This window comes from Neophocaena asiaeorientalis, unplaced genomic scaffold (assembly GCF_003031525.2).
Source record: "Neophocaena asiaeorientalis asiaeorientalis breed wild unplaced genomic scaffold, Neophocaena_asiaeorientalis_V1.1 scaffold117, whole genome shotgun sequence".
Classification (NCBI taxonomy): Eukaryota; Metazoa; Chordata; class Mammalia; order Artiodactyla; family Phocoenidae; genus Neophocaena; species Neophocaena asiaeorientalis.
In genome coordinates, this window is record NW_020173951.1 from 608,924 (window position 1) to 632,932 (window position 24,009).

The following is a 24,009-nucleotide window of genomic DNA, read 5'->3' on the forward strand; positions in this document are numbered from 1 at the left end:
AGTAACAGAGTTGGATAGAAGATTGATTACTTTGACCATTTACAGTCTGCAGCCATCCAATTTGTTTTAATGATGTCTTGATAGTTCTCTGCCTGCAAATATCCTAAAGAAGATCCTGGGGCTTCCCCGGTGGCGCAGTGGTTGAGAGTCCACCTGCCGATGCAGGGGACACAGGTTCGTGCCCCGGTCCGGGAAGATCCCACATGCCACGGAATGGCTGGGCCCGTGAGCCATGGCCACTGAGCCTGCATGTCCAGAGCCTGTGCTCCGCAACGGGAGAGGCCACAACAGTGAGAGGCCTGCGAACCGCAAAAAAAAAAAAAAAAAAGAATATCCTAAGCATTCTTAATTTGAATTTCTTTTTTTGTTAATTCATCCATCTTTGGAATTTAGCAAAATATAACATATTTCAGTTGTGTGTGACTGATAAAGACGGCAGGCATTTTATCAAGCTTCTGTGTTATTTAACGACAGTTCTGTGATGTGTCAAATAAACAATCCATGCTTCCTTATACTTGATACAATTCCTTTAGAACCAATCCTACCTATTGGCCAGTAGATCAAAAAGACTGCCACAGAAATCACTGATAAAAAAGAAACACTGAAATATGATAAAAGAAGGCCCAAGGGATGAAAGGAGTGAGTTGGAGAATATATCCAGGTTAAAGAAAGTTCCAGGCCACCCCTGATGTCAAAGTACTTTTCTGGTCTTGATCTGTCATAACAAAAAGCAAAAAAGGTTCTTACTATTTTTAAGGCAAACTTCTTTACTCAGCATAGAGATGTTATATCAAATGCCAATTATGCATTTCAAAAAAGCAAAGAAATACAATGAATTTTTACAAAACACAGCAATTCGGTGACTCTTTTTCTTATGAAGGCTCTATTTCCAGAAAAAAAATTATAGCACTAGAATGCATACTTTACCATTATGTATGAACAAACAATATTTTTAAAAATATTACTAACACAGAAAATATAAATCATTAAATTAGTGAAGAGTCAAACACATGGGAAAAGTCACAGAGCGGGAAGTAGCCTCCAGAGGTCATCAAACCATCCTCCTAAAACACTACACATTGGTAAGTCCCCGATTCAAGAAAAAGCAATGATTCCACCATCACACTTGATGGAAGGGGACTTCTGTTTTGGCTTTTGGGAGGTGGGGAGACTGAGGGGAGAAAGGCAGAGACTGGCCATTCTAGAATTTTTCTTCTGTACCATTCCCAGTGTATTCAGCATTCATTGTGTTACTTTGGTCGTTTATTTTAGTGGCTCTACTCACTGCCACTAATACCACTGGCAAAAGAAGAACATTATGAAGTTTTCTATTTAAATCCATTGTTCAACTGCCTTTCTTTTGATGTATGCTTTACCAACAGAGTTTATAATCTTGTGAAAGTTTATGTAGTAGTGAGATCCAGATTCTCAATTCTGTATCTAATCCCCAAGTCAAGCCATCTTTACTCATCAAATCAAAACTAAGCTATAAAGGAAAAAAGTGATGAGCATTCTTTTTCTCTTCAAAAGGAAACAAAAAAAATCTATTTTATAAAGACAAAGATTCTCAAGTTGACACCAGTTTACTACAACACTGCTTAACTGTCACCCAAAAGCTGAGACTTTCTTGTTTCAGGTTATAATTTTCATTATATGGAAACGGCAAGGTTACCATGACTTCATAAAAATTAACTGTAGAATTAGAATCTTGTAATTATAGATAAAAGTTAAATTTTATTAGTATCAGGGGCTATAACAATGAAACATTCTAAACATTATCCACTACTTAAGACAAATTTTAAGTGTGTTTAAACATAAGGTGAAATGTGCAATGCAGACTAAATCAGTGTAGAGTAAAAACCCAATAGTGTACATATAGATAATGAAGGGATCAGGGAAGCTGGTTAAAACTTATAATGAAGAGAGAACTAGTAAGAATATAGCAACCTGGCTGAAATTGATATTCATTAGGGTACTCTCACATCAATAGGGAGCATTTGGATGCTGTGGTCTTTATCAGTGTCCCAGCTGGTAATGGTTGAAGGTTAATGCCTTACCCCATTCTGTTCAATTTTCTATCCTAATTAGCCCTCCAAATCTATAGCTGTGAGCACCAAGTGTCTGTGCTCAAAAGAAACTAATTAATGCTAGCAAATTAGATCAAGTCCAAAGATCCAACAGCCAAACTCTTAGTTAAATGCTCCTTGTTAATAGGAAGTGTAGCTGTCAATAACTGCTGTTGGTGACTATAATGAGGCATCCTTTTTTTCATTGAAAGTGATTTCATTTCTCTTTGTCACTGGAAAAGCTGTTCCATTCCCTTCACAAACCTAAGTTGCTGGCAGCCTGACCCAGTTCTTATGATCAGCCAGGTTGAAATGACATGAAAAAATAAAATAAAATCAAACAGAAAAGCTTTCCTACATAATCATGTTTCAGGCATTTAACAGAAAATCAGATCACTTATTAGAATTCCTATATCTTTACTCAAGAACTGTACAATTAGGATGCATAATGCTTTTATGTAAAATCCTGTAATTATTTAATAAAACAAAGGCTATAAACAGTAAATAAACCACAATGGAAGTGTTCTGATTCTAAATTCCGTCTTATTGTTCAGTTTAAATGTAGCTGTTCTGCTCCCACTTGAGCAATGCCAGTTTATGTTCTATCCTAGTTCACATGGTTAAACAGGAAGATCATTCTTTTATAAAACAATCAATTTTAGATTCTAAAACACTGTTTTGGACCATATGGCCTGACAAAAAATCAATATATGACATCTATAAAAATTCAAATACTCAAAGATCATTTGTTATAACGTGTTCTAGTAGGGACAAATGCATTGAAATCACTCAAATGGATCTCAAATTTTAAGATGCTTTCAGTCTTCAGAAGATTTTAAGTATGGTAAAAAAAAAAAAAAAAGATCAACATCCTAAGCAACTTAAGTTTTTATAAAGAAGCAAAAACTAAACATTTTCTTTTCTGTACCATTACAAAGTAATAGGTGTGTAACACAAATATTTTAAAGTTATACTCTATTTCTTTCATTTCAAAGACCAAAGTTTCATTGTCTAAGAGCAAAGCAAAGGTAGTTCTGAAACCCAAACTCGACCATTTCACATTTTCACCTGAATCATGTAAGAAGTCTATAATTGAGTTATCTAGCTTTCTTTCATTCTAGATATCAGAATAACATGTTACAAAACCCTATAATTTTATTATCCATTTTTAAGTTTTATCCTCCCTCACCTGAATCAGGATATTTTTTTAAAGTCCTATGAGGCAGGTGGAGGGTTACCTCTTGAGACCATCAGCATGACACCTGCTGACGCCAGGTGTGCACTGAACCCTACCCGCAGGTGCCAACGGAGTAACTTCTCCTGACATCTGGGGGTGGGGGAAAGGAAGGTGCTCTGATTATACAACTAATTCATAATGAAAGCAAGACCATCAAATGATAAAAATAAATTACTGATAACTTGTTAATAAATTTATTTACAGATGGATTTAATTCAAACCTGATTTATAGGTGGATTTAAAATGGGAATAGCTCATGATAAATCATTTAAGAAAAAGAAATTACCATCACACAATGTCAATTCTGAGGAACTATTCTTTTATTGGCTTTGTCCATCAGTCCCAGAGGTCATTCTCTAAGGAGATAGCATCTAAGGGACAGAAATGTGCCTAGCACCCATATGTTATTGACACAGTCCCCAAACTACAGCTGACACAGCCTGGCTTCCTGCGGAGAAACTTGCCGGGCACTGCAGCCCATCAGCCTCACTAAGCATTACTGTGGTCCCTCAACGAAGGCTACAAGGGATGCTGGGAAAACAGTCCACATCAGCACAATTTTACCACTGTTTCTTTGCCATGGACATTCCAAGAGGAAGATTTTTATTAAAAAAACATTTCTACAATAATACTGCTATCTGCTTTTCTAATTACCCATCATTTATGGCCTCATTTTTCATCTTCTACGCCTTTGTATTTTTCACTATAATATTACATATTAATCAACATATATCTAGATTTATAGAATACAGGCATATTTTATACTAAAACATTTTTCAAAGAATACATGCATATGTGGGTGTCTAGTGCATGCATTTACATACATATCTTCTGCTCAGAAATGTAGAATATAGAAAAGTTTTTAAAAAGACTTGTAAGTACTACTGAGATTCCATTAACAATTCAATAATAGACAACAACGCCAAAGAAAATCATCTTAGACTATATTCCTATATGAATATGTTGATAGAGGAAAAACAGGCACACATTACATTTGATGTTTCTTCTTTCCCTATCAGAATCACCAGAATAACTTGTTTCTCCAAAATATGAATACAAGTTTTTCTCTCTATATAACTGTACATCTGGGAAAAAATGCTTTTTACTAGGAATCTGGGAGAATATTTTTAAATTGTAAATGAATTGAACACTGCCTGGAAGTTCTGAAAGCTGAAATACTGGTATCTGAGTGAAAGGGTAAGAAGCAATTCATACATATTAATTCATTGACTACTTGATTCCAAGGCTAAGGATTAAATTCAGATCATGATATAAAAAACGTATTTGATCTTCATATGAATATTTGAATCTTACCTTGAACTTGTTCAGAACATCTCTCTCGGGCCTTTTCTCTCATTATTTTGGGGATCAAAACATCTTTTTCGACATGTCTGAGATGCTGCTCTGAAAAAAAAAAAAGATCTTCCTTTAATATAGTAAAGTCTCAGGTAAATCACCAGTTTAGGGGAAAAATGAGCACTCTGGTCTACTTAAAATAAAAGCCTAGGCAAATATATTAAAAAGTGACTCTTCTATGACCTCATGAAATTGTGACTCTTCAGTCGCTGAAAATCATTCTAAATATTGTTTTATATACAAAAGAAAAAATGTGAGGGTGTAGGCAACATCTTTTAAAACATTCTGCAAACTATGTTGCAACACTTTTATTTGATAACACATTCCATGTAGTCTTGGCAAAATTAAAGTCATAAAGTGTTATAATTTTTTAATTCATATAATCCACAAAAAGAGGATTTTAACAATACAGTACTGAGATCCAACGATAGATGAAGAGATCCAAGATTAAGAGACATGTGAGTAGTTTCTCTACCCAGTAACAAGAGTAGCTTAAGAAAGAGCTGGCAGAAGAAGAAAAAGTGGAACTCGTGTGCATAGAAAAACAAACTACAGGAGGTTTCTGTGCACTTTAAATAGAACTACCTCAGTTAGACTAACACAGCAGCCGGAGCACCTGCTCCAGACTCCCACCTGCTCCTCAAATTCCTAGAGAACCCTGAAATCCAAAGGGGTAAGTATCCTCCAAATGATCAGGAATTCTGAAAGGCAAAAGGCAGATGAGATCAGATTAAAGGAGGCAATCTTATCCCCAGAGTTTTTTCCCAGGAAAAAACTGATACCAAAAGTAGGAAGTGGGCTTCCCTGGTGGCGCAATGGTTGAGAGTCCGCCTGCTGATGCAGGAAACACGGGTTTGTGCCCCAGTCCGGGAAGATCCCACATGCCACGGAGTGGCTGGGCCCGTGAGCCATGGCCACTGAGCCTGCGCGTCTGGAGCCTGTGCTCCACAACGGGAGAAGCCACAGCAGTGAGAGGCCCGCGAAATGCATAAAAGAAAAAAAAAAAAAAAAAAAAAGTAGGAAGCATGCTCCACGCTCTGAAGCAGGAGAAATGGGGAGGAGACATCCCTAGAGGAAACCAAAGCATTAGTGGTCGAAATACCACAGCAGGAGCCAAAGGAGGTCACTCTTCTGCTGCCTTCAGACCACAGACAGGTAAAATAAGTAAATACAGGCACTTATCTCCATAAGATCAGAAAGTCTCTCAGTATCTATCTAGTGACACTTAAGACCAGGAACCCCTAAACTTTTCCTGGTTCCCAACATCCTCTGGATGCAGCTATGAAGTGATACAGTATTTGTAGAGAGGGTAAGAGGGCATCTCAAAAAGCAAACAAAATCAGCAATAACCAAACAGCCAAGAATCACCTAAATTTGTTGAAGGACAACACAGTGAAAAGGAGAACCCAACTGTAATTAATCAAGAAGTAAACAACTCCTAAGAGGGTGAAAAGAATAAAGAAAATAAGATTTTCAAATAAATATAATATACTGAAGCAAATAAAAAGACATGAGTCCTCAGAAAGAAACAAATCATAGGTCACCTAAATGCACTTTGATGAAATATCTGAAGCTCAAAAATCCTAAAAGCTTCTAAAGGGAAAAAAAAAAATCACCACACAGAGGAACAGGACCAGATTTACATCGTGTTTCACAGGCAAGATGTGGATGCAAGAAGATAATGACGAAATAACATCAAAGTTCTCAGAAAGAATTACTTTATATCCAAGAATTCCAGAGCCAATTAGGAGTGAAATTAAAGATATTTTCAGATATGTAAGAACTGAAAAGTTTCTCTCTTTCAACCCCACCGAAAAAGAAATGATCTTTATCATAGTGTGACAAACCAAGCCACTAATCCAATGTGGTGATGGAAAACAAGAATCCTTCTGTATGCACAGGGAGCACATGGGCAGGAGTTCAGGCAGGTAGAGCAGAAGTGACTCTTCTCTGCTTCTGTGTCTGGGGCTCATCTGGGAAGACTCCAGCCACAGGCCCTGACTTCAATAGCCACAAAAGCTGGGGCTGGAGGATTTACTGCCAAGAAGACTTCTTTCTTCACATATTTATCTGATGTGTGGACTGGAAAGGCCAAATCACCTACACAGGGTACAGTGGGTAGGTGGCCTTTTCTGTTGTGGAAGCTGTGCAGCCTTGTTCCTGCTACCTTATATGTTGATTTCAAGTCACTGGGCTCAGCCTACACTCCAGTGGAGGGAGGGCCACATCACACAGAGCCTGAGGGAGGGAAGATACTGTTGTAACCTTCTTTGTAAAATAAAATCTGCCACAAGAAGTAATAGAGAATGTATTCTGATCAAATAAAATGAATCCATGATGTACAAGTGTAAATATATAAGGCATAATAGAAAACATACATTTAAATTTACATGTTAAAACTGTAGAGTACTTGAAAAACATCATCAACTAACTTGACCTAACGTTTATAGAATACTCCACTCAATAACAGCTGAATATTTACCAACATAAACTATAGTCTGGGCTAGGAAACAAATCTTAATAAGTGTAAAAGAATTCAGATCATACAAAGTATGTTCCCTGACACCAGTGTATTTAAAGTAGAAATCAGTAACAAAAGGATCTCTTGATAATCTTCAAACATTTGACACTAAATAACACACTTTAAAATAACCCATGGGTCAGGAAGAAATGAAAAGGGAAATTAGAAAGTATTTTGAAATGAAAGAAAATATATCAAAATTTGTGTGATGCAGCTAAAACAGTACTGATAGAAAAATTTATAGCACTAAAAGTTTACATTGGAAAAAAGGATGGTCTTAAATCAATGACTTAATCTTCCACCTTGAGAAATTTGAAAAAGAATAAAGAAACACAAAGCAAAGGAAAGAAATAATAAAACCTAAGCATAAATCAATGAAATAGAAACCAAAATAAACAAGCAAAATGATAAAGAAAAGCAATAAACCAAAACTGGTTCTTTGAAAACATTATTAAAACTGATAAACCACCTTGCCAGTAAAAAAGGAGGTCACAAAGATCAGAAATGATACACATTTTTATATAATAATAATGTATTTAAGTGATCTTTAAATGTAGGTCAATAAATTTGACAACGAAGATGAAGTGGACAAATTCCTTGAAAAACACAAATAACCAAACCTAACTCAAAAGGACATATAACCAGCAGAGCCCTATATCTATTAAGAAAATTGAATCTGTAGTTAAAAGCTTTCTCACAAAAAAATTCCAGACCCAGAGAGCCTCACTGGTGAATGTGGCCAAACATTTAAGAAAGAAATAATATCAATTCCATACGAACTCTTTCAGAAAACTGCTCTGAAGCCAGCATTACCCTGATACCAAAACCTGGTAAGACATTACAAGAAAAGAAAACTACAGTCCAATATCCCATCATGAATACAGATGTAAAACTCTTTACAAAAGATGAGCAAATTGAATTCAGCAATACAAAAAAGGATAATACCTTATGACTAGGTGGGGTCTATCCCAGGATTGCAAGCTTCACTTAATATTCAAAAGTCAAGAAATGTAATTCATCATATTAAAAAACTAAAGAAGGAAAGACAAGTGGTTATGACAACAAGCCACAGAAAATACATTTGACAAAAACCTAGTATCCATTCCTAATTAAAACCCTCAGTAAAGTAGGAACAGAAGGAAACTTCCTCAACAGGATAAATGGCATCTAAAGAAAAACCCACTGCTGATATCATATTTAATGGTGAAACACTGAAATGTTTTCCTCCTAAAACAGGGAACAAAAGATAAAGAAGTCTGCTCTTACCATTTCTATTCAGCATTATACTGGATGTTCTAGCCAGTGCAATAAGGCAAGAAAAATAAAAGACTTCCAGATTGAAAAGGAAAAAATAAAACCATAGTTACTCAAAGATCATATAATCATCTATATAGAAAATCCAATAGAATCTACAAAAACTTACTAGAACTAGTACATGAGTTTAGCAAGGCTTCCAGATACAAGATTAATATACAAAAATCAAATGGAAATGACATAATAAAAAGTCAGAGGACTAGAAAATAATTCAATAATAACCTTCCAATCTATAAAATACAAAATAGCTTTTTAAAAAATGAGCTGGGGCTCAGGAACCTGCAAGACAAGAAGAAAAGATCTAACATTGATTTTACCACAGTCTCAGAAAAAGAGGTAAAAAGAATGCAGGGCTGAAAAAATATTTGAAGAAATGACTGACAGCTTTACGAACTAGTCAAAAGACAAAAACCTATTAATTCAAGAAAACAATTGAAAACCTAAAGAAATACACACCCAGACAAATCATAATCATACTTCGGAAAATGAGAAAGAAAAATCTTCAAGGTGCAGGGCAGAAGTTGAGACACAGATGTAGAGAACAAAGGTATGGACACCAAGGGAGGAAAGCCACGGTGGGGAGGGGATGGTGGTGTGCTGAATTGGACGATTGGGACTGACATATATACACTGATGTGTATAAAATTGATGACTAATAAGAAACTGCTGTATAAAAAAATAAAATTCAAAAAAAAAAATCTTCAAGGCATCAGAGAGAAATATAGCAGAACAAAAATTCAAAAGACAAAGGCTTTCTCTTCAGAAACCAGAGGCCAGAAGGAAGTGTCACAGTATTTTCGAGTACTAAAAGAAAAGACCTGTCAATCAAAAATTCTATAACCAGAAAAAATGTTTTTCAGAATTGAAGATAGAATAAAGATAACCCAGAGGAAAGGAAGCTAAGGTAATTTCTTGCCAGCAGACCTGTTGTAAAAGAATGGCTAGAGGAAGTTATTCAGACAGGAAGGAAATATTAACAAAAGGAAACTCAGAACAACAGGAATGAAGAAAGGGCAACACAAAGAATAAATGTAATAAACTATTCTTTTCTTGAATTTCAAAAATTATTTTTGACAGAAGCAAAAATTACAGCATTCTCAATGTATATAGAGATAATATTAAAGATGACTTCCAGATAAAGGAAAGAGGATAAAGCAACTTCGGTGGTAGTAAGATATCTACATTTTATTTGAAAGATAAAATGTTGATGCTAGTAGACTGTGATAAGCTATGTATGCATAATGTAATCTTTAGAACAACCACTTAAAAAAACTAAGAAATAAATTCAGAAACCATACAGATAAATCAAGTGGAATGGAGTTAACCAAACAGTAGTAACAGAAAGATAGCAGGAAAACCTCCTGACACCTGGAAATTAAATGACACGCTTCTAAGTCGAAAGAGGAAGTAAAAGAATACACTGACCTGAATAAAAATGAAAGCATAACATATCAAAATTTGTAAGACAAAGCTGAAGCAGTGCTTACAGGGAAATTTATAGCAATAAATGCTCATATTTAAAGTCTCAAACCAATACAGTTGACCCTTGAACAACACGGGTTTGAACTGTGAGGGTCCACTTATATGCAGACTTTTTCCAATACATGGGTACTACAATATTACACAATGGCAGTTGGTTGAATCCACCACATTTTATTAGGACAGCATTACTCAGATACCAAAAGCAAAGCAATATTTAAAAAAAAAAAAAGCCCTAATATCCTTCATGAATACAGATGCAAAAATCCTCAACAAAATATCAGCAAATCAAATCTGGCAATATATAAAAAGAAAAATACACCACACCAAGTGAGCTTTATTCCAAGGATGCAAGGTTGGTTCACTATTTGAAAAACAACCAATGTGACCTATCATATTAACAGTGTAAAAAAGGAAAGCTATAAGATCACATCAATTGACGCAGAAAAAAAACATAAAATTCAATGCTATTCATTAAAAATGAACAAACAAAACTCAGTAAACTAGGACTAGAAAGGAACTTCTTCAATCTAACAAAGAATCTGCAAAAAATCTATAGCTAACATTATACTTAATGGTAAAAGACTGAACGCTTTCCCTTTAAGAGGAACATGCAGTAAAACTGCATAGACCCATACACACAAACATATGCATGTATATAAAAACTGGTGAAAACCAAAAAGGTCTACTGTCTAGTTAACAGTATTGTACCAACGTCAAGTTTCCTGCTTTTGATATTTGTACCACAGTTACGTAAGATTTCACTGTTGGAGGAAGCAAGGTGAAGGGAACAAGAGACTCTACCCATTAATATTTTTTATAACTTCTGTGAGTCTGTAATTATTTCAAAATAAAAAGTTAAGGGAAAAAAACTGCTAGAAGAAATCATAGGATAAGATCTTTATGTATTTGCAGAATATTTAGACTTGCTTACCCTCGACCATAAGAAAACAATCCAATTAGAAACGGGCAAAATATATGGATCTAACAAAGGACTTGACTCTAGAATATATTAAAAAACTCCTAATTATCAATAACAAAAATAGAAACAACCCAATAAAAAAGAGGCAAAAGGCTATAGTGGACACTTCAAAAAGAAGATACACAAAACTGTAAATATATACGTGAAAAGGTGCTCAAAATCATTAGTCATTAAGAAAATGCAAATGAAACCTATGATGTCATTTCACACTCACCAGAATGACTAAAATGAAAAACAGTAATGACACCAAATGTAAGGAAGAAACATGGAGCAACTGGAACTTTCATACATGCAGGCAGGAGTGTGAGATGATAACCTTCTTTGGAAACCTGCTTGTTAAGTTATAAAGTTAAATATACACCCAGCCTATTTTCCACTCCCTAGGTGTTCATTCACCCAAGATAAATGAAAATATATGTCCAGAAAACAACCTGTACAAATCAGTTTATAGAAGCATTATTCATGATAGCCCCAAACTGGAAACAACCTAAATGTCCACTGAATACTATTTAGCACTACAAAAGGATGAACTACTGGTTTACTCAACTTGGGTGAATCTCAAAAATTATGTTGAGAAAAAGAAGCCAGGCACAAGAGTACATACCATAGGATTCAAGAACATGCAAAACTAATCTACAATGATAAAAATTAGAACAGTAGTTATCCATGGGCATTGAGACGGATATTCTCTGAGGGATGTCCTGTTTGGGGTATATGCATTTATCAAAACTCACAATCTGGGCTTCCCTGGTGGCACAGTGGTTAAGAATCTGCCTGCTAACCCAGGGGACCTGGGTTCCAGCCCTGGTCCGGGAAGATCCCACCTGCCGCGCAGCAACTAAGCCCACGTGCGCAACTACTGAAGCCCACGCGCCTAGAGCCCGTACTCCACCACAGCGAGAAGCCTGCACACCGCAATGAAGAGTAGCCCCACTCACCGCAATTAGAGAAAGCCCTCATGCAGCAATGAAGACCCAAAGCAGCCATAAATACATTTTAAAAAAAAACTCACAATCTGTAAATTTCACTGTATATATATATTTTTTTACTTCAATTGACAATATGTTAACATTAAAACATGATACGAATCTATACTCAGTGGGTGATTTTAACAAGTTAACTATCAGAAATTAAATAATTAAGTAGACAAGAAGTTTTATAACTTTCTCCTTCAAGATACTATTCATCTTTTATTAGATTTATTTCTATCAGGAAAGGTATCTTTTCATAAATAATATGTAATTATTTATTGCTGGTACGTAGGTTCAACTAAATTTTTTATATTGTCCTTGTAACCAATACAACCTTACTTAATTCTCATTAATTGTAATACTCTATCAATAGATTATCTTCCAATTTCTTTTTTTTTAAATAAATTTATTTATTTATTTTTGGCTGCGTTGGGTATTCATTGCTGCACACGGGCTTTATCTAGTTGCGGCAAGCAGGGCTACTCTTCATTGTGGTGCGTGGTCTCTAGGCACACAGGCTTCACCAGTTGTGGCACATAGGCTCAGTAGTTGTGGTGCACGGGCTTAGTTGCTCTGCAGCATGTGGGATCTTCCCGGACCAGGGCTCAAACCTGTTTCCCCTGCATTGGCAGGCGGATTCTTAACCACTGCGCCACCAGGGAAGTCCTCCAATTTCTATACAGACAATCATCAGGAAAGCTCTGTACCTTTCTTTTTCAATTCTATGTCTTTTAGAAGAACAGTGAGTAGTAACCAGCAGCACCTGTCTTGAGTGCTCAAATTCTGCTTAGAATTTTTGAAGTTATCCTCATGTTGAGATCTGCCTGTGACTTTACTCTCCTATCTTTGTGTTGTTTTGGTATCAAAGTCACATTATTTAAACAATACATTAGGGACTTCTTTTTGTATTCTCTGGACCCCTTTGTATAAAAATCAAGATTATTACCAGTCCTTTGAATGTTTGGTAGAAACCACCTGTGATGGTCAGCTTTATGGGTCAATTTGGTGAGGTGCTAGTCCCCAGGTATTCACACAAACTGTTGCTGGGAGGGTATTTTGCAGATGTGATCAACATCTTTAATCAGCTGACTTTAGGAAGATCATCCTAGAAAATCTGAGTAGGCCTGACTCAATCAGTTGAAAAGCCTTCAGAGCGCACTTGAGATTCTCCTAAAGAATTCCACCTGCAGACCATAGCTTTGGCTCATGACCAAGAGTTCCAGAGCTGCCCTTCCTGAAACCCTGCCCTACACATTTCAGACCTGCCCAACAGTCAATCACATAAGCCAATATCCTGCCATGTATATGTGTATATGTGTGTGTGTACCTGGTTTAGTCAGGGTTTGGGAGTATGTATGCCTGTGGGCGATAGACACAAAGAGAGTTTTAACTACTGATACAATTTTCTAAGGGCTTTCTATTTATTCTTGAGTCAGTTGCAGTTTTTAGTAAGTTTCTATTTCTCAAGGAAACTATCCATTTCATCTAAAATTTCAAAATAATGATATGAAGACGTTCACATGACTTCTTCCTCTTTACTACACCTATAACTGTATCCCAATTTTCACTACCTATGCCAGGGGGGTCAACAAACTTTTTCTGTTAAGGACCAGAGTGTAAATACTTCAAGCTTTGTAGGCTACAAACCATCTCAGTCATGTATACTCCTTTTATTTATTTATTTATTTTTAACAACCCTTTGAAAATGTTACTAACCATTTACAGCCTACAGGCCTTACCAGATTCTGCCCAGGGTATAGATTGCTGAACTCTGGCCTACACTATTGATTTATGCCTTCTCCTTTTCCTTAGCTTTGCCAGAGCTGCTATAAGATGAGAAAAAGAACACTAGCATACAGAAGGAACTGCAAGTATGGGTGGAGAGAAAAGGAAAGATTGAGAGGGAGGCTCTGGAGGAGTGGTGGGACCTGAGGGGACTAAGGAACCAGGATGAGTCAAGGCGAGCTTCCCAGTTTTCTGGCTCCAAATGAAATGATGTGACCACTCACTGAGACAGGGAGACAAAAGAAACCCCAGGTGCTTCAGGGTAGACAAGCTGAATTTGAAGAGCCTGTGACACATCCTGTGAGTGGAAAGCTGGTATCTATTTGGAGGGAAGACAATAAAACTGGGGCAGTCTCCACACACTTCTTTTCTCCTTGTCTACAGTGAAAACCATATTTAGGCATCAGTAATTGACAGTATTATTACTGAACAGATTAGAAGAAATACTGTGATATGCTGATCTACTATATATAATCAATTTCAAAATGTGATCTCTTCCTTTCACTCATACAGTTTTAATCTATACAACTCACCTATAATGTGTCCTGATGAACCCACTCTTTCTCTACACATCTTGCAGTGGTCTTAGATAAAGCACTAATTTTTTAAATTAGTTCCCTGAATAAAGACATAGCTTTGTGATACTGAACCATTTTTTCCATAAGTAAATTATAATACTGATTACCTAAGTTTACCTATATTATAAATTCTAGGTTATAATATTCCTCCAGAAACATTTTTTAAATGGCTTGCAAGAACTCCTTCTGATCATTCTTCTAAAACCTATGGCAAAGAAAATTCTAGAATCATATAAATATTGCTTTAGATTTTCTATACTCTTGGTGTTAAATCAGAAATAACAGACTTGAGAGTTCCCTGGAGGTCCAGTGGTTAGGACTCTGCACTTCCACTGCAGGGGGCACAGGTTCTATCCCTGATCAAAGAACTAAGATCCTGCATGCCATGCAGCTCCCCCCGCAAAAAAAAAACAGACTTAAAAATATATAATTAATTCTGATACCACTTGGTAGCACACTGATCATTAAATGTCAATTTTTAATTAATTATGATTTTATACATATTTCAAAGTTTCCCTCAACACTACAAATATTACAGATATGGCACTTTTTATTCACAAAATTACAGGGTGATTCCCTCAATGTCAATATGATGCATATGTTATACATTTGCACCAAAGCCTACAAAAAAAATCAAATTTTGAGAATTTGCTACTCTATAGTCACATGAATTTATACTGAGATGAAGAATCAGGATAACACCACCAGGGAAAATTTCCAAAGCTCTAACTTCTCAACATTCTATCATCACCTGAAAGTCAATTTTCACCTTTTTCACTAGCTGACTTTGTTAGTTCAGACTTTGCTCTGGGGCTCACGTGTTCCTGCAACATGCCATCCTCAATTACAAGGCAAATGACAGCAGCACTTGTCATGAATCCACAAAAATAACAGTGACGCAACTCAGAGCATCACAGAATCTTCCACTGGAAAGAAGTGACACCACCGGAAGGGCAAGGAATGCCTTTTCAACACTGAAAATGTTCTAATTTAATTAATTTAATTGTTATTTAGATAGTGCCACTTTTTTGGTCTTTTTTGGAACCTCCTAGCTGCACTTACTTGTTCCCGCAGACATTTCCATGCTACTGTTTACTCTGGAGGAAAAATAAGAAAAATGTTTGTAATAAATGTGCAAAACTGTTCTTATTAGCAATGGTTTCCACTTTAAGTCCCTCTTCTATACCAGCTACCAAGAATCTCCAAATGAAGGGCCCAGGCAGGTAGCATTGTGTACAATACAGCAGGACCAGAGCTCTCCACTGGTACCTTTGCACTGCGTGCTTCACACCAGGAGCCCGGGAGGACTCCGGTCTCAGTGCTCAAAGACACTGATGCCCCAACCAGACTTCCCTGTGTCTGCCAGCTCGGTCATACCCACTTCTACAGCGACAGTGTAATATGAAAAAGGGGTGGGTGGGCAGGGGTACGGAGACTGGGAAAACAAAAACAGGGAAGATCAGTGTCCCTTTGCCACCGTCTTCCCTTCAAGCCACACTTGAATTGACAAAACAAAGAAAATCCATAGCAGGAAAGATTTTCCCCCCAACAGTCCGGCAGCCTCTGGCTATGAAACCTCAAGATGAAGACCAGGAACACCCTTTAGTCTTCTTAAAGGCCCCTCAGGTTAAGTATTTGGATTCTGTTTTGCACATAAAAACATGGAGACTCACAGAGGGGATATAACCCAGGCCTCTGATAAAAGGGCAGGCCCCAAATCTTCTTCCACAACCCGACCCCTCACCTGGGGCAGTGGCCTATTTCAGGGGACTTCAGCAAACAAGGTCCCGTGAGCTTCCAAAGTCATGGTGAAGCCTGAAAGAACCCTTGGACAAGAAGATTGTTGGTTTCAGAAGCATCGTTTTGAACAAGCAAAATTCAAAACTTCACATTTCTTAATCAGAAGGTAAAGCTAAATGATTCTGACCATGGAGAAAATTATTTAAAAAAAAAAAAACAAAAGGACTGATTTGTCAGTTGGCTGAAAAGTACCTTCACAGAGAATAAACATCAAATATCAGGTCAGTCAGTAACAACAGAATCTTTTTATAAGCTCAAACTTACAAAACCCAGAAAGCACATCAATGAAGCAGATGTGCCTATTTCTGCTCTGCTTCTGGGTCACACATCACGGACTTCCCACAATCATTGTGCTACATTTGTACTCCTCTGTCCTATCAGCTTCCACTGGTAGTAACCACCTCGTTCACACCACATGTGCCCATTTCCCCAAAGCACCTATTTCTTGGACCTCAGATTCTGCAGATTGCTAGGTGTGAAAACTTCCTCTTCCACCCACATTGCTTTAACCAAGATGAGGCCAGAAAGGGACAAGACTAAAAGTATACCAAAGCAGGAAATCGACTTATGCAAGAAGACATGCCAATTTTAGAAAAGCACTGCAATCTCCATTGTGGCCATAATGTCTTAAATGAAAAGGCTTCACATTTACTTTATTTGGTAAAACTTCAAGACTGTCTTTTGCTACAAGCACAATTTCCCATTGATACCTAATAGAAAATCAGCCGTGTTATTACAGGAAACAGAAGGAATAAATGACAGCATGCCTGGGCCTCCCAGCAACACACTCCTGATTTATTTTCCCTCCGGTGTCTGTCTGAAACACAGTGGGCTACTTGCATCCTTACAAATGCTCCTCAATGCCTCTGGCCACACTAGCTCTACCAGTTCTTCCCCTCCACCTTGTTCATAAAATTTAACAAAACACATGGACCACTTTGATAACACAGCAAGGGAATTATTTTTATATTGAGACCTTATTTACTTATTTCAAAGATTCAACCCTTGCTCAAATCACTCACATCTTTCTCAGGATAGCCTACAGAGCCAGTCTAAGTTCTGAGTTAAAAACAGTTCCACAATACAACTTTCTTCCTACCACCTTCACCAGACTGCCTCTGGCTAACCTTGGCTGAAATTCAAGTTCACCTTCAGAACAAAAATTTATCAAAATGAGGATATTAAGATAAATAATTAAGATACGTGTACTGTAGAGGCTGAAAGCAAACTCTAAAGGAGTCTCAAAAATATTCTGAACTATGGTAACACTGAAAAAAGTATAAACACTCCCTAGGTAAGCTCTGCTCCTATTCCTCCCGTGGCAATCCCACAAGGCTCCACCTTAAAAATGGTACTTTTTATGCTGTGCTCTCAGTTCTTGTCTACATCTCCAAATCTACTCGGCCCACATTTTCAAGTATCTGTTAGTAATTCCCAAGTCCCACCAGCATCAGAATTTCCACTTAAAATTTCTATAGTTTAGGGCTTCCCTGGTGACGCAGTGGTTGAGAGTCCGCCTGCCGATGCAGGGGACACAGGTTCGTGCCCCGGTCCGGGAAGATCCCACATGCCGCAGAGCGGCTGGGTCCGTGAGCCATGGCCGCTGAGCCTGCGCGTCCGGAGCCTATGCTCAGCAACGGGAGAGGCCACAACAGTGAAAGGCCCTCGTTCGGCAAAAAAAAAAAAATTTCTACAGTTTAAATCTTTATTCTGCCACCCCAGTGGTTATATTCTCCTTCTTAGCTTAACAAAAAAAAAAGCCAGCTTAGATTTATATAGTACACAGAAAAAGCACAATAAATATTTTCAGAAGAAAGGAAAATGTGGTGGCAGAAGGGATCATTTTACAAACGCCATCACAGGCACGAGCAGGCATTATGAACCTGAGGCTTACAAAGCTCAAAGCAATCTTGCATCACCACCCAGGGATCAAATTTGGGCACACTGTGTGTGGCCCACTTCTATCAAGTCTAAGGTACTTGCGTTTTTGACATCTATACACCTAGAGTTTCCTACAAATATAGCATTAACACCCCTAGAGATAAATAACCATACTAATCGAGTCAATGAAACATGAACTTTCTGTGCTGAGTCAAGAACCCCTTGAGACCAGCTGGAAGTATTTAAAAACATACAAGTTTAAGGCTTGAAGCAGCCTCAACTTCTGATACATATTACTCTCCCTGCCCCTCATCCTCAAATCTCAGATTATGCCATTCAGAATTCTTAAAGGACCTGAGGTTACTGGCAAAGTCTGAAACAAGTCAGTCCTACTCATTCGCAAATTCAATTCGGTGCTAAATGCATAACAGTACAGTGCCTCCTGGGGCTGGTGGAGAATGTCTTGCAGTCTAGGTGTAATTAACTGGCCTATCCTTTCTAATCATCCTTTCGCTAATATAAAGATATGGAACCATATGAAAGACATTTACTGGTCACCACGCAAGGAAATATTCCCATTTTCACATCAGATTTTTCTTCATCTCTCAAGTTATGTGATACATATAGACATACCCCGTCTATAGGTTTCATTCCATTTCTCAAGGAAAAAACTCTAGATTAGAATGAAAGAAACTCCATACCCAGGTTATTTGATATTTTGGTGGTTTTTAAACTTCCAAATATTAAAAAAAAAATTGCAAAACACTGGAGGGTGGTGACCATCAGGGAAAGCATCCTCTGAAATTAATTGTTTTTAAAAATGAACAAGACTTGGACAGGTGTGGGGGTGGGGCAGAAAGGGAAAAATTCCAAAAAGAAGGAACAGCATGTCAAATGGCCTAGATGAAAAACAAAAACAATTTGGCATATGTTAGGTATATTTAAACTTTTTTACCACAACCCCAAGATACTTTACACCTGGACGCAGTACACACATCTATGTGTATTTATGTATGTGTGCAAGGGTACCCCTTCCTACCTGACCTGCCTACCTGATCCAAGCTCTCACTACCCAAACTAAGGTTCCTAACACATAAGTTATTTTTAGGATGGAGCTGGTGTCCCTCCCGTAGTGGGGAACACAGGTGCCTCCTGAAGGAGAGAACCTGAAGCATCACACCTGCAACCTTCCCAGCACCGCCCTGGGGCATGGGAGCACTTGGCAGTTTTCCTTCTCAGGGTCCCCTCTCCCTACCCCTGCAGCAGGCCTGGGCTGACAGGCATCACAAAGCCCAGCTCCCTTGCCTCCAAAGCAGGACAAAGCCCTGCAGCACACCCTTACTCAGCCTCCTCCCCTCCTGCTCCTGTTCCCCTCCCTCCCTGGCAGGTTTTTCCTAGGAACACTCCATGAATAAATCACCTGCACATAAAACACCCAAGTGGTGCCCAAGTGCCCGAATCTCGTTCCTCAATACCGTGCCCAAGTAAAGGAACCACGGCTTGTCTGAGAAATGAGTAATTCTATGGCTGGGCCAGGGGAGGCCCTACAGAAGCCAGAGATATCTTGTGTGAGAAAAAAAAAGGAAATGCTCAAAAAATGATGGGAGCACACCCCAAGGACCCAGAAGCTGGTTTGAACAAACTCTCACTGGCCAAATCTGAGAAAACGTGAGTACCAAAATAATTATACATAGTAACAAATGATGAACCATGGAGAAGATAGAAATTCATGAGTCCACACCAGTAACAAATCTGTAAGTTTCTTGTCTACAGCAAAATGTCAACAACCATCTAATAAATGTGGAGAGAGCACTGGAGGTAGAAAACCATCATTCTGTAACCATCATAGGAAAGACTGAATCAGGCAAAAATCATCAATGGAGGCTCAATCAAAGGGAGATTTTTGATGAGGAATGCACATCTGCATGGTCTTCAATGGTCTCCCCACTGATTACTTATTAATTACAAGAGAGGAAAAAACATAGCAAAGAAATGGGACAAGACCTCGGCCGGGTGGTCAAAATTACAACCACCGACACGGACCTCCCATGCCTCCAGGTGTGATGCCCCGATGCAGATGGTTCAGCTGAGATCTCGCTTGGGATCTGAATAAAAGTCAGATCAACACACAATGAAGGAAAGTTCTACCTGTCACTCTCTTGCGCTTGCAGTGTCTTCCTGTTATTCTTGGATAAAATTCAAACTCCACCAATGGGTTTAGGAGACATTGCCTGATCACAGTCCAAACCCCACAGGGCCTCCAAAAACATCCCTCTTTGACTTCAATTCTTCTCTCTTTCCTGTGCTCTCTGCTAATGCCAGCGTTTTTAAATTTTGGAGAACAGAGGACTTTCCTGGCAGTCCAGTGGTTAAGAATCCGCCTTCCAATGCAGGGGACTCGGGTTAGATCCCTGGTCAGGCAACTAAGCTCGTGGGCCACAACTACTGAGCCCATGTGCTCTAGAGCCTGCTCGCCGCAATGAAAGATGCTGCATGCCGCAACGAAGATCCCACGTGCCGAAATAAATTTCAGAGAACAATTTCAGGTTGTTAATCTAATGAGACAAAAGCAATATATTTTCTAGTGCAAACATGATTTGAGCTTAGCAATACATAAAACGTGGGAAGTCAGATTTTTAGCTCTCAACTTGAATATAATTTGTGTGTAACCAGATACTGTGAAAACACAGAAGCAATAAAATAAAAAATCTTCTAATCAACTACATTATAGTATTTTTCCATATTAATCACACAATGCTCAGAAAAAAAAAAAGGATTCTCCCAACCGTTTAGATGTCTAACTTGAAAAGCAGAATCTTCCAGTGACTGAGGGTGCTGGTATACCTAAAGCTCATCCACCTCCATCTCCTTGGCAACCACTAAAAGAACCCATGCAACCTAAGTATTCCAAGAGCCGCCACAATGCCATCCTCCCAAGATACACACACCTTACTCATGGATTCCTCTTATTCTTCCCCACGTTCTTCCCCTTATTAGACTTCTGGAAGAAAACACCCATGAAGGGAGACACATGCACACACTTAACGGAACTTCTCTCCTGCTGCCCCCACTGTGAATCCACCCTAATAGACGGGGCAGGGAAACTTCCTACCCTACTCAAAGAGGAAAAGGTAGAAGAAAAACAGAGGAGAAGGGAATCTCTTCCAGTTGTTAGAAAAAGTAAGAAATCAAACTTCTCAGGCCCAGGTTCCTGTGAGTTGTCATCTGGGAATATAATAATGTCAGATGATTTCTCTGGACTCTGGAAGCAGCAAAGGCTTAACTGGGTGTCCTTTCAGGACAGCACTGGGCTGGACTTCCCATGACTTGGCTATTTTACAACTTGTTAAGGGCAGAGGTTAAATTCTAGAACTTTATCCAACAGAGATAGAAATAATATCTGACCAGTGGGAAAGATAATGCCCAAAATGACAGTTTATGGCCCTATTTAAATTAACCAGTTTTTATCTAAGCCAACAATCTGTGACATATTCTAGTATCTACCTTCTCAATGCTTTCTGGAGTGTTTTTTACATTTTACTGGTTCCCTTACTAATTACTGAGTTGAAGAAAATCTTCAACACATATTCACTTTGTATTAGCATAAGTAATCATTTTACCTTTCTGGAAATTCTACTTCAACAAGCACCACTTGTAACACCCTTTCTATAAGTGATCAATAAACAACCTCTAAAATTTCAATCACCTAAGCTTGACTGGATTTTTAAAATAAATACAATACTTGCAGAAAGAGTTATAAATTGGTAAAGTTATAACTTGGAATAAGACTAACTGCTTAAGTCCTTTTATAGGAGAATGAACTATACTGTATATTTCTTGAATCATTACTATGTGATCAAAGGTCCTGTTTACAGCTACAGATGTAGGGAGAACTTCCCTAGGAGCCGGGAGATTAGGCTGATAAGAAAACAAAGCTGAAGATCAAGTCAATAAACCTGGGAGATTTCAGAGCTGTGTTTCTCTGCATGTTAGAACTGCCCGTGGACTATTTTAAACCGCCAGAGCCTTGGGCAAAGTAATTCTGAACATCTGCAAGTGCAAACAGCAACTAGTATTTTTTTAAAATTTCTCTCTCCCTCACACTTTCCCTGGGTGTTTTGGACTCCTCCAGCTTTTCCTCTTTGCACTCAAATAGTAAGAGAAAATAGGGAACGTAATTATGGCTGATAAGCTTCCAAAGAGTGCTGGTATTGCCTCTACATTCACAGAAAGGAAAATTGCTTAAATAAAACTACATATAAGTATGCAACCTGCATTTCATTGTTGGGTTCAGAATTTCTTGAGAAAAATGGACAGTTTGTTAAAATGGCAGTTAGTTAAAAGCCGCTGCCAAATGAAAATCAAACTTGTATGAAGATTTTTTAAAACCTAACATAAACCAATGAGAAAACAGATTTTGCTATATAAGCTTCATTTGGCATATCTACTCATCTCAGAAACATACCACTGTGTACTGTAAGAAGCAAGAGGAATATCAAAATATGAACCTATGTTTCAACCTATGAACCAAACAAAAATTAAGTTTAAAAAGAAAAAAGCTGAATTCAATACATTTGTATCCTGATATTTAAACAAAGAAATATTTAAAAAATCGTCCTACTTGCTGAGTCCACTTTCTTACTTTCCATTCCAATTTTGTTTCCATGTCTGCTTTCATCTGAATTTCCAATGAGCATCATGTTGTTAGACTGGACCATCACCAGCCACCCAGCTGAAGTCAAGAGCCTAGGAATTACTCTTCATGCCTCCCTTTCGCTCACCACTCTTCTTCTATTCAACAGCAAGTCCTGTCAATTTCTCCTCCAAAACATCTTCCGAAGCTTTGTCTTTCTTTCCATGTCTTCCTAATACCAGCTCAGGCCAATACATACCAACATATCTGGCCTGGACTGCTGCTACCATCTTAACCTTCCTCTCAGGGCCCCTCTACAATGCTACCACTGCTACCAGGGTAGTAAAGGCATAACGTATCATATTATGTCACTGCCCTCTTTAAAACCTTCCACACGTTTTTGATAACATCAGGAAAAGTCCAAATGCTTACTTATCACCGCTCAAGCCCTGCAGCATCCAGGTTCTGCCTACCTTCCCAGCATCTTTCCTGACAGATCTCCTCCACACTCTGGCCCTCACTGCAATCAAATCATTTAAGCACTTGCACCTTGGAGCGCCTTAGCATACTGGTTCCTTACCTCTTTACAAGACTGCTTTCTCTGGTCCTTCAGATGCCAATTCACATGACACTTCCTCCTAGTGCTCTTCACTGACCCTTCCACCTAAAGTGGTCCTCGCTTTACCATCTACCTCTGTCACCGCTTATTTTCTTCACGTTTACCACAATCTGTAAAAGTGTGTACGGGGAGAGGGGTGCTGCCTTCTTTCTTCCACCACCAGAACACCAGATCTAGACAGAGCAGGGACTTTCTGTCCTATACACTAGTTTCCTAGGGCCTAGAACATGACACGACACACAGTGAGGTGGCAACAAGTATCTGTTTACTCCATAAGGACTCAAACGGCGGCAGGGCCGGCAGCACGGCCTGCAGCCCGGGCTGGACGTGGGATTCTAAGTCCCACCCGGACTCGGCTCCCCCAGTCACAAGACGTCAGCTACGTCTATTTCCTTCTCCCTGAGTCACCAAAGGGGCTGTTTCACTTCTTGCTCTCCAAAGGTCGTAAGCCATTCCTCCTCCCACCGCCTTGAGTTTTCACATCCATAAAACGAAGGGAATGTCCTAAAGCCAATCAGCACTCCCCCCAGACCCGCAACTCTGCGAGCATCCTCCGCGCCGGGTACCGCAGGGGACCTCTGAGGACGGCGTCGGAGGCGGGCACTGACGCCGCGCAGCACCAGGAGGGCGCGCCGAAGTCAAGGGGACCGGGAGTCCGGGAACACTTTCCAGAGAAACGGGCCCTCGTCCTGACCGGTGTGTTCAAGTCGGACCACAGATATTTAAAGGAGCCTGTGCCCCAAACTGTGCAAAGAGCATGATGACAAGGAGGCAGGGGCTAGGGGGG

General features: G+C 38.7%; 1 protein-coding gene across 4 annotated transcripts in view; it reads right to left on the reverse strand.

Moving 5' to 3' along the window:
- CMC1 (C-X9-C motif containing 1) overlaps positions 1 to 24,009 on the reverse strand; it is a 71,618-nt gene that overhangs the window by 47,339 nt on the left and 270 nt on the right. The window contains exons 1-2 of one of the 4 annotated variants that reach the window (XM_024752868.1): positions 22,613 to 22,751; positions 4,618 to 4,707 (exon numbers count right to left, since the gene is read on the reverse strand). In XM_024752868.1, coding sequence (XP_024608636.1) covers positions 4,618 to 4,707; positions 22,613 to 22,688 — 166 coding nt within the window. In that variant the 5' untranslated portion in view covers positions 22,689 to 22,751. Of the gene's footprint in view, positions 1 to 4,617; positions 4,708 to 15,351; positions 15,387 to 22,591; positions 22,752 to 24,009 lie in introns of those variants that run through there. The other 3 variants (XM_024752867.1, XM_024752869.1, XM_024752870.1) reach the window with 3 other exon arrangements.